The 15,892-nt window shown below is 41.9% G+C and overlaps 1 protein-coding gene across 4 annotated transcripts in view; it reads right to left on the minus strand.

Annotated features, from left to right (window-relative positions):
- ZFYVE26 (zinc finger FYVE-type containing 26) overlaps positions 1-15,892 on the minus strand; it is a 44,245-nt gene that overhangs the window by 3,311 nt on the left and 25,042 nt on the right. For 3 of the 4 annotated variants that reach the window (XM_081855320.1, XM_081855317.1, XM_081855318.1), the window contains 17 exons: positions 15,425-15,601; positions 15,010-15,256; positions 14,342-14,440; positions 13,875-14,032; positions 13,496-13,665; positions 13,175-13,206; positions 12,058-12,191; positions 10,962-11,182; positions 10,610-10,757; positions 9,544-9,753; positions 6,871-7,089; positions 5,785-5,982; positions 5,075-5,277; positions 3,930-4,071; positions 3,012-3,071; positions 1,249-1,431; positions 680-724 (listed from right to left, as the gene is read on the minus strand). In XM_081855320.1, the coding sequence (XP_081711446.1) occupies positions 680-724; positions 1,249-1,431; positions 3,012-3,071; positions 3,930-4,071; positions 5,075-5,277; positions 5,785-5,982; positions 6,871-7,089; positions 9,544-9,753; positions 10,610-10,757; positions 10,962-11,182; positions 12,058-12,191; positions 13,175-13,206; positions 13,496-13,665; positions 13,875-14,032; positions 14,342-14,440; positions 15,010-15,256; positions 15,425-15,601 (2,646 nt within the window). The remainder of the gene's footprint in view (positions 1-679; positions 725-1,248; positions 1,432-3,011; positions 3,072-3,929; positions 4,072-5,074; positions 5,278-5,784; positions 5,983-6,870; positions 7,090-9,543; positions 9,754-10,609; positions 10,758-10,961; positions 11,183-12,057; positions 12,192-13,174; positions 13,207-13,495; positions 13,666-13,874; positions 14,033-14,341; positions 14,441-15,009; positions 15,257-15,424; positions 15,602-15,892) is intronic. The other variant, XM_081855319.1, reaches the window with a different exon arrangement.

The following is a 15,892-nucleotide window of genomic DNA, read 5'->3' on the forward strand; positions in this document are numbered from 1 at the left end:
AATTCCCCATCAGCCATTCAACCTACCATTTTTTCCATTGCAAAAAAAAGAATGAAGCTCATTTAAGAGAATTTGGGTTTCAATATCCACTATTGGAGAAGCCTTATTTGAAAAATAGCACAAAGCTATGCTGTTTCATTCGTGAAAAGCAAGTATTTTAGTTGTGGCTTGCTCTGAGAGCAGCAGCCTTTTGCAAAGAGAATTTACCAGCATTAGAAACACTACAATGGATGTGTTCACTAACAGGAGAGAAAGAATCAAATTCTGGAATAATGAGCAGCTCAGGGCAAACAAAGGATTCATTGACGGTCTCAGCTGTCTGCAGCCTCTGCAAAAGTTTTCCACGAAAAACAAAAGTGCAGGCTAAATAATTATGCTCCAGATTCTGCAGGGGACCCTCCAGGTCTTTTGACAAGGTTTTTTCCATTGACGGGACAGCTAGATGAGGAGGCTAATCTTCAACAGCTCATGAGTTATATAAAGGGTTATATAGCCAGACTATATAACCCTTTCAAAGCATCTTTCTTTTATTCTTTTGAGGCCACATCCTTGCAAGTATCACTGAATCTTCTGATACTTGCTGCTAAATCAAGAGAGCACAAGATAATGGAAGAAGCAGGAAAGACCACAAAAGTTGTGGGGTCTTCTCCAGGATCAGTGTATCCTATTCTTCACTTACCTTGTTTTCATCACTGTCCATATCCTTGATCAGATCGTCCAGATCCTGTAACCCACAAAGAAAAATAACCAGCTGTAAGATCGCCATGACATGTGTGTAAAACACTTCCTTGTTAAACATCCCTTGTATCTATTCCAAATTTGATGACACATTAAGAATTACAGGGATCTACAGGATGATACCAAAGAGACAGCTAGCCACTTTTGCATGGATGGATTTCAGTTTGTTGCAATCTATGGATATAGACATGGTGCTTTGAGAGGTGGGGCCCACCATGTGTTTGCTCCACACTTGCCCTCCTTAAGTGATAACAACTAGAAGGAGAAAGGCGATTCGTTCGGCCAGGAGGTAATAAACTTCCTGGATTATGAGAGGAAAGGGTCTCAGCCAGCTTGAAAGAAGCTCCTCATAAGAAGCCCCTCACGAAAGCATGACGAGCAAAATGAGAATAATTCAGTCTTGGTGATTACTAAAAGTTGTTACCTGCATTCCAAGCACACAATACTTATTTGCAGAATGTAAACAAAATAGGGTTGTGCCTTTTCTTTCCAGGAAAAGAACAAGATTACCTCAGCAGGAATAGAATCAGACTCGTCCAGACAGTTTAAGAGGACGTTGTCCCCATCAGTTTTATCTTCAGCACCAGATTCCTTGATGCACTTAAGGAGCTGCCTGATCTCACTGTACTTCTGCTGCTTCACCAGTTGTCTGGCCACTTTAATGTATACATCAGCAGCCTCCAGCTGGAAATCCTAAGGTGGAAGAACCAGTATGATTTCAAAATACACAAACACTTCCCTACAACCAGAATTGAGCTTTACTGATACAGGAGCAATAAGGATCTGGGAAAATCCCTTGTCATGCAGAAGTCCTTTATATAAATTTAGCCACTGTGATGCTACAGAATCCTCCTTCAATGGCCCCTACTCTGTATCTACCTTGCTGTGTCCCCATTTAAGATAAGTCCTCATTAGGACTATAGAATCACTTAAACAAGTTCATGCAATTCAATCAGCTAAGATATATTTTAAATCGTATTCTCTCATATGCATCCCACCAAAATCAACACACAGGCCAAGCTATTGAACGACTCTGCAATGACTACACCTTTACAAACACTGATATGACAGTAAGTCCCACTGAGCTCTGTGTGACTTAGTCAAATACTATTTACAGTATGTAAGCTTCCTTAGGTTTTAAAAGTCAAAAATTATTTGGCCAAAGGTTATCTGTTCCTAGTTTAATTACATAAAATTCACCATCCCAGACCACTGGTCATTATGGCTGGGACTGATGGGAGTTCAGAGTCCAGCAACATCTGAGAGGACCACAGGTTAGCCTCCTCAGATTATACAGCACGTATGAAAGTGAATGAAATCAAGTCAAACCATCAGGTCAAACTGGTTTTATAGCAGCAGCTTTTCAGAGGTTCAGACTGGTCCTTTTCAGAAACAAGGACATAAAGCCTTCTGTATGCGAAGTAGGTGCTCTAGCACTCAGCTACACCTCTTCCACCTCATTTTTTAAAGACTGGGAAAATGCTTGAGCCATCTAAATATCAACAAATAGCTATGGCGGCACTACATCCCTCACACAGTTATCTCAGCAAAGACTTGGCAATAATGCAGGAAGGGTGTGTGGAACTCGCCATTCATGTCTGTATACCTCTACAAGAGATACTGAATATTTGGCAAAGGGAACCTCTATAAAGTTGGACTCAACTAAAGCTGCAACTCTCTGGTTGGATAGTGTTCTCGAAGCTACCAGCATGAGTTTGATCAAACTGCGGGAAGCAGTGGAAGACAGAAGTGCCTGGCGTGCTCTGGTCCATGGGGTCACAAAGAGTCGGACATGACTAAACGACTAAACTACAACAACAAAGCTGCAACTCTAAGTTGAGGGTTTAGGTTTGTGAGACTCTTGGCAAGAATATGTTTGCTATGAGTATTGTGAACCTGATCAGGAGAGCTTTAAACGAAATCCTGAGGAGAAGAGAGACAAAATTACAGACGGGAATACTGAGTACTGGGGAAAATAACGTCATAGATGCTCAGGAAGCAGAGGTGGTGCTACAGAAACGTGCTAAAGGGCAAGAAACTACAAGAAGGAAGCAGCTGGAGGGAATGGCTCAAGGTTTCAGTTGTCTCTATACTAAAGCTATACTAAAAACCTAACGCAATTATGAAAACAGAAGCTTCTAACTCAAGTTTTTATAGACACCTAAAAGATACATCATTGTAACTGGCAAAAATGCTGTGGTTTTCCTTATCTGCTTTGGTGAGAATTGTAAGGAATCAACATTATGCATAACATCATCTTAGGTTCACCGTACCTGTAGAACTCTAAACGCAATCCCAAAGCCTTCTTCAATGTTTTTACCTTCCAGCATGACCTGAGAAGAAATAGCAGCAGCAAAAAGGTTGAGTATTGTTCAAACAACCCACAGTTAGTACTGTCAGCTCCATAGCACAAACAGGATTATTAGTCCCTCTTTCCAAGCTTAAGGACAGCATCCAGTTTTGGAAAAGTGATATTTATTATTTTCAATTTATTTATTTAATATACTTATATCCTGCCTTTCTTCCAAGTTGGGATTCAAGGCAGCTTACAATTATAAAACACAGCATAATAAAAACAAACTAGTTGAAAACAATTAAATTGCAACATATCTAAAACCAGGAATTAAAATATAATTTGCTCTGGGTCAGGGATCAGTATCTTCTGCACCTTAGTTTCCAAAGACCTGTCTGAAGAAGGTCATAGCCTGGTAGTGGAGGAAAAAGGAAAAAGGAAAAAGGAGGGAGCCCATCCAGCCTCTCTTCAGAATGAATTCTACAATATGAAAGCAGCCATGGATAAAAATCTCTCTTGTATCTCCTCATCCAGTCTTGCTGCTGCTGTGTGAGAAGCCAAAGTTAAGCTTAGCATGAGGTCCAAACCAGAATTTATGCATTGTCTTGCAAACCACAAGTTGTAACTAAGGTTGGTTTTTGGGTTTACTCCTTGTGGTTTGTATGCAGTGAGATAAACCTTGAGTCCAGGTTTGGACAACACGCTACACGAAACCATGGTTTAGTTAGAAGTGCAGAAGCCATGATCTCTTCTCTGGGAACCTGCGTGTTTGCCCTAAGCCATAGTTTGTCCTAGTGTTAGATGCAAACCAGCTCTCTGTAGGCTACACTCAGTCCTGTTTATAGTATTCAGTTTTGATACTTATAACTATGCCATGATTTTAAGAGGTGCTCAGTACCTTGCAAGCTACTTCCATCTTCATTTGATTGTTTCCAAAGAGTGTAGGTACAGACGAGACAGTCAGAGATGAGGCTCCCAATTTTTCGCACCGATGAAGGAATCTTGTCACTTCCAGTTGAAGCTCAACTGTATTGATATGCCTGATTTAGGGGAAAATGCTTCATTACACAATACAGTCATACCTTGGATCTCACCGCCTTGGTACTCGTCTGTTTTGGTTCCCGAATGCCACAAACTCTTAAGTGAATGTTCTGATTTGCGAACGTTTTTTAGAAGCTGAACATCTGACGCGGCTTCTGATTGAGTGCATGAAGCTCCTGCAGCCAATTGGAAGCTGCGCCTTGGTTTTTGAATGTTTTTGAAAGTCGAACAGACTTCTGGAATGGATTCCGTTCGAGAACCAAGGTACGACTGTACAGAAAAGTTTTTTTTTTTAAAAGCAATGCCTTCACACATCACTGAGTCTATTAATAAATAAATAAAAATATTTACTTATTTTTCCTTTCCCAGAATAAACATCTTTAAACACTTTGTGGGCGAAAGGAAACAAAAAGAATGTCCTCATTAAAGAAAAACACACAAGCATAACTCAAGTATATCACAGAAAACATTGCATGCTAGATTTACTCTGTAAGATAAGAGAGGGTGGACGTGTCAACACATAAGGCAGTATTCAACAAACGCCTCCTATCAGCTTAAGAATTTCCACTTGTGCAATTGGGATTTCCTCCCTTTCTACTCCTCACCCCCACCCCAAATCTTCTCTGGAGGTTTGGAAGAAATCCAAGAAAAGATATATGGGGGGAGGAGAGTTAGGAACGTTTTGTTGTTCAAGCAGAAAATATTATGCTGACAGGACACATTACTTAATGCTACTTAGACAAAACCCATTCTCCAAAATATCCACAGAGATATGCCTTGTTAAAATGGAGTTGAGCATGAGAAACTTTAAGAGAAATGAATTCAAGACACTAGAGTCACAATACCACAAAAATATTGAATTTAAACCAACTGATTTTTAAGAGCATGGATGCATACAGTAAAAGTACTGAAGAATGCATTATCACACTGTTCAGGGAAACTGTATGATCAATAAAATGAAGAATGAAAAATATGTCATCAAACGTTAACATCTGCTGGTACCTTGAGATGTCAGGAGCAGACATTTTCTTACGGAAAGTACATGTAACTTTTTTTCTTCCTGAGCTCCTTGAAACTTCCTGTAGGTAAACTTTGAGATGGTCCTTGACCTTCAATAGCCAGGTATGCCTTTCTCCCAATTCAGCGTAAGACTTTGCATTGTGAGTGAAAAATCTAATACAGGTCATAGCAGCACGGACTTGATCCTGAAAGTGTTAAGATGGGTAAGCCTTCAAATTGTGTATCATACAGAATACACAGAATACACTATACAGAAGGGATTGGACATAAGCAGTGATGGGATGGGTTTGCAAGCTCTATTATAGCAGACTTTCCTAAGTTAGGAACCCAAAAGAACCCCCCCCCCCGCATGAACAAATGGTACATATTGGGGCTCTTTCCCAAAATACAGGAAATATTGTCCAACTTTCCTGACAAAAAGTTCAGAACATTTAAAACTGCAGCACAAGAAGTACATCACCTGCCCTGTGGAACGGCCTCCCACCAGATGTCAAAGAGAAAAACAATTACCAGACTTTTAGAAGACATCTGAAGGCAGCCCTGTTTGGAGAAGCTTTTAATGTTTGACAGACTATTGTATTTTAATATTTTGTTAGAAGCTGCCCAGAGTGGCTGAGGAAACCCAGCCAGATAGGCGGGGTATAAATAATAAATTATTATCATCATCACCATCATCAAACCCCCACTCTTACCTTCATAAATTGTTGCAATTCATATAAGATATGATAGTAATTCTTTTTCTGCAAGTGTTTGCAAGCTGCAATGAGATAAGCACCCCAGCTAGCCAGACCTGGGTCAATCGTTTCCAGTAAGTTTTCCAACATGTGAAGTTTTCCACTGGTATAGCTTGGGATAAATATCCCTTCAATAAATACTTCATGTGGGCTCTCCTAAAACAGAAAAATTCAAGCGTTTAGACGGACTTGCCTCATCCATATCATTACTTTAGGAAGAAAAGCCTCTGTTATTGGGCTACAGTAGACTGCACGTTTTTCATAAAAGTTACATCTGTCCAATTCTCAGATCAGACTGAAAATTGTTTTTGGGTATTGTCAGGGGTTCAGGAGCAGAGACACAGGAGAAGGAGCAAATGGAGAGTGAGGGGGAGGAAGTAAGTCCCCTCTCGTATTCCTCCTCCTCACTCTCCATTTGCTCCTTCTCCTGTGTCTCTGCTCCTGAACCCCTGACAGGTATGAAGGCAGACACAGCAGAAGTTGAGTTAGGGGGAGTCTCAACATGAAAGCCTGTGAATACCCACCAAACACTATGCTGTTCTAATAGTTACAAGACATCTTAAAACTGAAATATTTCCTGGCACCATTTACACTTGCCAATAAATCTTGGAGGCACTTGAACAAGGCCTCAGCCATTTTATGAAGGGAGTCGTAACATGGAAAATAAAATGGCTATTTTCAAGGCAGAAGAGAACACAGCAGACATTGTTCAAGGGCGGCTAGTCATAGCGATAAAATAGGCAAGATTTTCAAAACAGGACAACTTCAACAAAAGATTGAGACCAAGGTCAAGGTCCTCACAATATTGAGAAAACTAGTTTCATAACAAAGTAACATGTTCCCATAATATACCACCTGGAACCCATCCAAATTAAGAGACATGGAAACCTGGAACCTGCAACCCTCCAACTGTTGTATTCCAGCTCTCATTATCCACATTACCAATGGCCAAGGGTGATGGGAGTTGTAGTCCTGCAACATCTGGAGGACCATAGGTTCATCACCCCTTACTAGAAAGCCTCCAGGAGGAACAGGCTGCCTCACCTTATTTAACAAATGCAGCAGTGCTTCTCGCATGCAGTCGTGCCTCATATAAAAACGAATGATTGCTAGATTGGTGCCATAGTTGTGCAAATAGAAGAGGCACTCTTGGTAGTAGCTGTTGTGTTGAATCTTCCCCTCTGGTATCAGCTCCAGGGAAAGGCTTCGTGTCCTTAGTGTTGCTTCCAGTTCCTTCAAAGTGGCAAAGTAGTCGTCATCCTGCTACCAAAAAAAGCAGAGAATCAAACATCACAAGTTCCTGTGAGGAGATGTCTGTTCACCATATGTTCCTGCTGGAGGAAGGAAGAGGGAAGCAATTTCTACCGATTCCTACATTCCTTGGCAATACTGCCACCAAAAACTGGAGGGACCCTCCAGTACAGTGTGGAAGGTGATGCAGGATGATTTTTTTAAAAAAATGTTACCAATCACTCCCTGTACCACAAATACCTTCCTCCAGAGGCCCTTCCACGTTTCTGAGCAGAAAGACACTCTGATCCAAATCATAGTCTAGAAATGAGCTGCACAGTTATGCTATGGGGGCAATATCTAACATCCAGTTTCCTCTTTCTCTGACCTGGTGCAAGTCAACACAGAGTGGAAAACTGCTTAATCCCTGCAAACAGTATGGTACCACATTGTCTATCTACACCACAATAGCACATAACACAATGTGGCCACTATTATCAACAGCAGTTCACAAGCAGCAAGTTGCAAGCAACATTCCTTTATCAATTCCAATTCCTCTCCAGCCCTTTCTCCAAGGTGGTCAAAGCAGCATGCATGGTCCTCACTCCCTCTTCATATCATCCTCCAAATCACTTTGTGAGAAGCAGGTGAATGACTGGCTTCCAGTCACCATGCGACTTCTGTGCCTAAATTGGATCTTGGATCTGGGTCTCCTCAGTCCCAAATCCAGCACTACATAAGATTGGATCTGCACATCAGGGATGGAGAATGTGTGGCTCTCTGGATGCTGTTGAACTGAAACTCCCACCAGACCCAGCCAGCAAGACCAGTGGTCAGGGATGATGGGAGTTGTAGTCATTTTCTTGCTTTACATGCTGTTGTCCATGTCAGCTTTCAGTAAGAATGGCAACAGGCCAGATGGTAATCCCAAATGCTAAAACACCAGAATATTACATGCCTGGCATTTTGTCCCATGTCAGTAAAGAGCCATAGATACCCTGATTTCACTTTCTTCTTCCCTAGTGTACAGCTTGAAGGCACAAAGAAAAGAATTCCAAACCAAGACAAGATGTTCTTGATGCACACTTTGTTGGAATGGATTTAACTGTGTCTTCAATATTTTCTGCATCTAACCTTGACTTGGACATTCTACCACATGCCATTTTTAGCTTCAGCCTGCATACCACCGAAACAGAATGTTCAGGTTACATTAAAAATAAAGTACGCACATCTCTAGCGCTGTTAGTTGTAGAAATAAAAAGAGAAGCACGGGCAATGTTCTAACTATATGCTCACTAAACCGTAAACTTGCCCTTCCAATGACCACACACAGAAACATAAATGGGCAGTAAGCATTAGCTTCTAATTTTTAAGTATCTTTTAAAAGTACATTTAGGTACTTATACTGCACTTTTCAGAGCAAAAGTGGCTTACAGTACTGAATGGGTAGGCATATAATTTAAAAGCAATAACAATTCAATATAACAATTTTCTTCTAAATAGCAGATTTTATTGAATTGTTATGTTTAATTGTTTTTACTTTTAAATTGTATCCCTACCCATTAAGTATTGTTAAGTCCAACAAAACAGGACAGTTTAAAGACTTTATAAAACAGGAAGGCCTTTGGAGCAAGTCCCAAAAGTGTGGGGGAGGGAGATGCTGATGATTTACTATTTATACCTTGCCCATCTGATTGGGTTGCCCCAGCCACTCTGGATGGCTTCCAATATAATAAAAACACAGCAAAACATCAAACATTATAACTTCCCTAAACAGGGCTGCCTTCAGATGTCTTCTAAAAGTCAGATAGTTGTTTATTTCCTTGACGTCTGATGGGAGGGCGTTCCACTGGGCGGGCGCCACTACTGAGAAGGCCCTCTGCCTGGTTCTCTGTAAACTCACTTCTCTCAGTGAGGGAACCACCAGAAGGCCCTTGGAGCTCGACCTTAGTGTCCATGCTGAACAATGGGAGCGGAGCGGCTCCTTTAGGTATACTGGGCTTTGCACAGTTCCATAGAACAGCCTTCGCCAACCTGGTGTCCTCCAGTATTTTGGACTACAACTACCAACAGTCCCAACCAGCACGGTTGTAGTCCAAATGCCTATCACTTGGATCTGAGTTATGGTGGGCAGCAGGTCTTTAGATGCCATAACTCAAGGTTTGGGGAGAATAATGTGGACATAGGCAATCACAGAGATAACTTGGTCCCAGATTAAATACAAACAGGACCTTTTTTTTAGCTGGAAATACTGAACTCAGTTCCGGCACTCTCAAGGTGCCCAGCCATGGCCCTTCTAAGAGAACGAGGGAAGCATTCATGGTGAGTTCCAGCACCTCTTTTTCTAGAAAAATAGCACTGAATACCAATACCCTAGCATGTTGAATGTTCTGGCTGTAGCTGTAGCTTAAATCTACCTCAGGAGACCAGCTGTTGAGGGAGGAGGAAGACTGGATTCTTACCACTGAGATAATGGGCGATTCTTACCACTGAGATAATGGGCTTCACTGTGGACTCCAGGTACTGTATCACATCTTGGACCAGTCTTGAGCCTGAGTCTAGCTGGTTCAAGTCAAGAGGTGGCTTTAGGCACCGGCTGAATTTCTCTCTGGCGGCAGAGAGGTTGCCAGCTTTAAGACATGCCATGCCCCAGGCGTGCCATGCCCCACCTGGATCCAGGCCAGTCTTCGTGGAAACCTAAAATGAACAGGTTACTGAAAACAGTCACCAAAATATGAGAAAGTCTCCCCCTCAGTCTTCCATAGTCATCTTTTGTTTTCTGAAGAAAAAAAAATGTACACATGTGCAATTGCAATGTCTACCTGCTCACTTTTGTTGCTCTTTTCTAGCTCTGCAGTTTTTCTAGCTCTACAGTATTCTTTTTGAGCTGCAGTAACCATGACCCAGAAGCTGTACGCCGGCTCCCTCGGCCAATAAAGCGAGATGAGCGCCACAACCCCAGAGTCGTCCGCGACTGGACCTAATGGTCAGGGGTCCCTTTACCTTTAATCAGAGCTGAACACTATTGGCCTATTACTATTGTACACTATTGTGGTCACTATTGGTAGTTTTATTAGAGTGCATTTGTCACAATACTGAGAAGGTACATTTCAGATATTAATAATTTAAGAAATCTTAATATATATTCTTAGAAACAAAGACCATGCCTAATGGGTTTTTAAAAATTTCCTATTACAGCTACAATAGAACCAAATAGTCCCCAAATTAAGCATGTCTTCAAATCCCAGCCCCACCAATAAAAGCTGACCTGTACCAATTAATCAACAAATGCTTAGTTGATTAATCTACTAATTATATAGTTGCTTTTTAAAAAAACACACACCAAGCATTGGTTTTCTATATTTTATAAAACACAGAACCAAGCCCAAAAGGCTAACAGGTGTCTTTGTGAGGGAAGAGATGCTTCAAGTTGAAGTTCAAACACCCCAATATTTGTGTTCTCTAAATGAAGTCAATCTGTGCAAAAACAGAGCAATGATTTGAAGGAGCCCTGAGGCTGTACTCCAGAGCTGCTTCTCTCCCCATGCATTACCTCTACAGCTAGCTGATAGTATTCTGCTTCCAAAAGCTGATTTCTTAGTCTTGCAACTGCTGTAGGCTGCAATATCTGATCCAGACATGGAACACGACGATATGAAGCAGTGACTAAAATATGTAGCACATCGACTTTGCTGATGTAGCTGTTGGCGGAGTTAAAATAAGATACAAAAGTTAGAGGCAGCACAAACACTGGGATCCACCAAACTGTGAAAAATTCAGCACAGTCCTTATATAAATGTATCAGTCTCAGCTATAGACCACTTTCTGCTGCATCCACCTCAACATCAGCCAGGCCTGTCTGACTACTTTGGGAAGGCATCTCAGGAGAACCGCAGGCCACTTACCTGTCACAGAGAGCTAAATCTTGGCTCATCCCAGCTTTTACAAACATCATTTTCGCACTGAAGAGAAGTTGTTTCATGATATCCGTGAGGAGGCCAGCATCCACTTCGGGGTTTGTCAGCCCTCGAGAAAGCTTGCAGCAGTGATCTATCAACTGGTGACCACAGGCTACGCTGTCCGAATGGAGATTGAAGATGGCAATACACAAGGAAGCACTGGGTGCCTGAACATTAGGAGAGGCAAAGGAAAGGCAGAGGTAATTGTGATTCCACCTGCAGGCTGCAGCTGAAGAGCTAAAGTGTACTCAGCCAAAAAGACAGGAGCAGAACAATATTCTTCACTATAAAGCTCAAAGAGATAGAAGAGTCTGTTGACCCCCGCTACGTTGACCAGATGTATAGTAAGCTCATAGCAGTGGAAGAACAGCAGCTTACCATAAGAGACCCAATAACCATGTCCAAAAAGGCAGGCAGCACAATATGGCCCCCTTCCCAGCACCACTACTGCCAGCCCAGAGTGCAATATCCAATTTATTAGCATGACTGCAACCCTGTCCATAGGCGAGCTTACATCTGAACTGTATAGGGTCCACATGCGCAACATAATAAGCTTTAACAGAAGATCGTCAGACAGCTAAAATGCAAGCTTTAGCTTCTAATTAGAGAAGCAAATCATCTTACAAAGAAGTGCTACCACATAAACTGCTATCATGAAGTAGGAATCCAGTCAAAGGAAGAGACAGAAGTGCCCAGCCCGCTTATTTTCTTCATTCTCTGTGCTAATCTGTCACAAATGAACTTGAAAGCCCCAACATCACCTCATTCACTTGCTAGAGCAAGGAGTGTACATCAATTATCCCAGTGCTCACTACTATTTATGCAATGTAACAGAGGATGCAATGTAACAAAGCCCAGGGATGTCATCTGGATCTCTTCTCCCTCCCTGGTGTTCTTGGGTTCCATTTCTCAATTTCTTTTCTATCTTCTTTCCCCACTGGTTTCCTATTCTTCTTTTCTGCCCTGCTGCCAACTTTTCCTTGCTTGCCCTATCATGTGCCACATTGGAAGTCCATTTCCCCCTTTTAGAACATACACTTACCTGCTCGTAATAAAACTCAGTGCGCACAATTTCATTCTCCTCTTCTCTCAAAGAAAGAAGCCACTCAAGTTCTGTTATTTTGGGTATTTGCACCACTGCAGAGTAATCTGAGCATTCGTTATCGGAGGACACAACTGCCATTGACAGAACACACAAGAAATCAGAACAAGAAGTCACATGTTACAATTTGGAATCAGACATCTGTTCCGACCCCTGCTCAGTAGAGGCTCTGGGAAGCAGGGTGCAACTACAGGAGGGAAGGGGAACCCTGCTACCAGGGGCTGCCAACCATCAGCTCTATAGCAGGTAAGGGAAAAGACTTGGATGTTGTGTACAAATTGCAGCTCCTTCCTTTGCAAAAGATGATTAAAGCAAAGTGGGGAACTGGCTCAGTGCACTTCTGTTCCCTGTCAATATGGGGGGGGCAGTCCTTGCAAATTTGAAACTGCATGCATACGATTTTCAGAATGCAATACATTTTGAAGTTTAAGACCTTGAATAGCTCTAAGCTTACACTTCTTCTGGGATGACTGAGTTGTTTCTGCCTTGTGCACCGTAAGGGCAGATAAAGGACACTGAAAAGCTTTTCTAACCAACTTTGTAAAAGCCTATGAAGAAAACAAAGAGAAACTTGAATGATTTGGAATTAAATACAGGCACCTGTTTCCATGGAGAAAGGAAAGGGGGGTGTCTGACCCTGTTCACTACCAGAACAATGTTCCATCAGCTTTACACCAGAGTAATGTGGCCTTCAGTTCAAAAAAAGGTTCTCACCCTTAAACTACAACATTACTAAAAGATAGGGCATGGGTGAGGGGTTGGGGAGTCCCAAGGGCAAATAGCCCAAGGAGTCCTCTAACCAGTCATGAAAACGCATTGTGGCTTCCAAATCTTGCCATGTTTTCTAGCAAGTAATCTGGCTGAGTTACAACAAATCCCTGTTCTCTTAAAGAAAAGTAGCTGTGTTAGCCATGCAGCAACGCATTAGAAAGCTCATGCCTCTATGCATTTGTTACGTCTTTGAAGATGCTTCAGGGCTTGCCCACGTTGCCCACAAGCAACGTTAACTGTGAAGTCAGTCCTGTGATACATGCCAACAAAATGCAAATCTCCTCACCTTCTTCTTGGTCCTGATCCTCCACTTTTGAACTATGAAAAGAGAAAAACAAAGATGCTTCATACCTATTCAAACATGCGTCGAAAAGTTAAATTCAGTAAAGCAAGTGTTTTCATAGCATTAAATCAAACTCTGAAGCCCTGCCCATAGTCCCACTGTTGGAACAAGAAACAGGAACAGCAGGAACTAGAAACAGAGACTTTTCCTCCTCACTGAAACTCTCAGGGGGGAGACCCACAAGAAAGGCTAAAATGATTCACTAGTTGACATCGAAGGCTAGCATTCCAGATACAAAAAAATGGGGAAAGATTGTTTACACACATTTCTGCCTCAGGGGGCAAGTCCTCTGAGCCCTCCTTGTTGTAATAATTGTAGCACTGGTCACAAACACGAGCCGGGTTTTCCCTACACTCTTCCACCGTCATTTTCTTGGTTGAACATGAGCTGCACACCAGCCTCCCGCAGCGTCTGCAGTGATGTCGTCTATTAAACTGAGACACAAAGAAGAACCTTTAAGGGAGCAATAGCATTTCAGTGGTTACCATTTAACCCGTTCAAGACCCACAGCCATTTGGATCTTTGGGACACAGTAGCAAATACGACTGACAGAAGTGCAGCAAGCTGCCCAAAGAGCCCACAGCAGACACACCCGTTCAAGTGTTCCAGTTACATGTCAAGTATGGCCTTGGGGGTTCCTCACCATAGTAAAACGTTCCGTTTTGCAGACCATACATGTGACTTCAGTCTCATCGGGAATCCATTGCTGTTTCGGTGGGGGCTTCTCTGGTGGCACAAACTCCTCTGGGGACACAGTTTGCTGCAGGCTTCTCTCTCTCATGCTGGAAGAATGCATTGCATCTTGATGATAAACAAGAAACGAAACCAAAAAAATGGAGAACTGAAATATAATATTTATTTCATAAAATGTACATACCACTCGATTGTAAGTAAAAGCCTCAAATCAATCACTGCTACCCTTCAGTGACAAGGCAATGCAAAGGATGTGCTAGTAGAAGTTCTTGTATGGGCTTTTGGTGGGGCTCATCCGTTGAATCCCACCCAGAATGTTTTTTTTTTTATTTTAAAAAAAACTATTATACAGAAAGCAGATTTAAGAGAAAAACACAAGTATGAAACACAGCATCCAGCCCTTAGACCTTCTCTCACCAGGAGAACTAACTGGAAACTGTTCCGTCGATTCTGATTTAGACAACGTATCAGACTCCGATCCCCGACACAAATTCTCCTGCATCTGAATCACAGAATCTAAAGGCAAAAGAGAAAACCATTTTTATCTGCAGCAAAGAAGATTAGAATGATTCATCCAAAACTGGATCAGTACATGTGATTCAAGTGACTACAGTTTTTGTACAAGCAATTTACTAACCCAACGGCATGCACAAGAAGGTGTAAGGTTCAGACTTTTGCATCTAAGCAAAAGGAGAACAATACGGATATGTAGAAACATAGGGATACTAGGCCTTCTAATGTTCTTTTTCCTCAACTCTTTTGACTAAGCCATCTTAAAAATATACAAAAAGTTGAGCCGGAAGAAGTAAGGGGCTTGGTTGACTGCATTATGCAGGCTCCACTGGTCAGTAAAACATATTAGTAGTACTGCACTGTGTGGCAATAAGGGAAACAGAAGAAGAAATGGAGCAGCGCAGGGGCTTTTTAGTTAAGTTGCGAGCCAAAACCATGGGGTCACAGAACCCAAAGTGACAAGGTGGATTTGGCTTGAATCCAATCTGCCTTACCAGCTGAAAATCTGTCATGTTTGGTTAAAGAGCACCTGGAACATTTTCACTGATTAGAGATTTCCAAAAGCAAGTCACCTGATCTTTTCTCTTTTAATGAGAAAGGGAAGTCAAGGGCTTTCCCAGCATACTTGGAGAGCAAGGCATCAATGTCTTCTACCGTAAAGCCTATCTCTTGCCCAACCAAGAGCTGGTGCAGTGTCTGTACAGCCACGGCTACCCAATCCACCTTCATGTTCATCAAGAGCTGCTCCAACATGAGCAGTGGCTTGCAGGACAGGTGAGAGTAGTTAGCACGGTAAGGCTCAGGAAGAGTCAGTAAGACCTTGGATGTAGAAACAGAAGAGAAACAAAATTAATTTATTTCATAAAATTTATATAATGCCTGATTATTATTATTTTTTAAAAAACCCCAACCCTGAAACCTCTCTCATTACTTGAGAGAAGAACCCCAAAACCCAGCAAGGCAGTTGCAAATTTCACATCTGCTTACCTTTGATCCCATATAAAGGGCCTGAATTTCATTATGGCGCATAATTGTTAAGTGTTTGTAGAAGTGTGTGGTGAGATAATCTGCAAGGAAATGAGAAGCTGCCAGGCTGGGATGTTTATCAAGACACTGTTCACTTATGACCAGCTGAATGTCTGGGTCTTCTATCCTTTGCAAGAGCTACAAAGAAAGTGAACAATGGCGAGTTAATTCAGATCATAAAATAATTTCACACTGCCAGCTGAATACATCTGCAACCTAAAATTATCTGTTTAACACAGTTCTACACTGCACTTTATGAGGTTAGGTTTTCATGGCAGCACCAAACAAATATATCAACCACAATACAGGAAATACAGATAATGAGGCAGAAAATACAACTAAAAACATTCCAAGCACATTGGGACCTAGCAAATTATTATGGCTGCTCATTTTATGATGAAGGCTGCTGAGCAGGGCGACAAGAAGGAG

The sequence above is a fragment of the Podarcis erhardii genome (genome assembly GCF_964252035.2).
Source record: "Podarcis erhardii genome assembly, chromosome: 1".
NCBI classification, from domain to species: domain Eukaryota; kingdom Metazoa; phylum Chordata; class Lepidosauria; order Squamata; family Lacertidae; genus Podarcis; species Podarcis erhardii.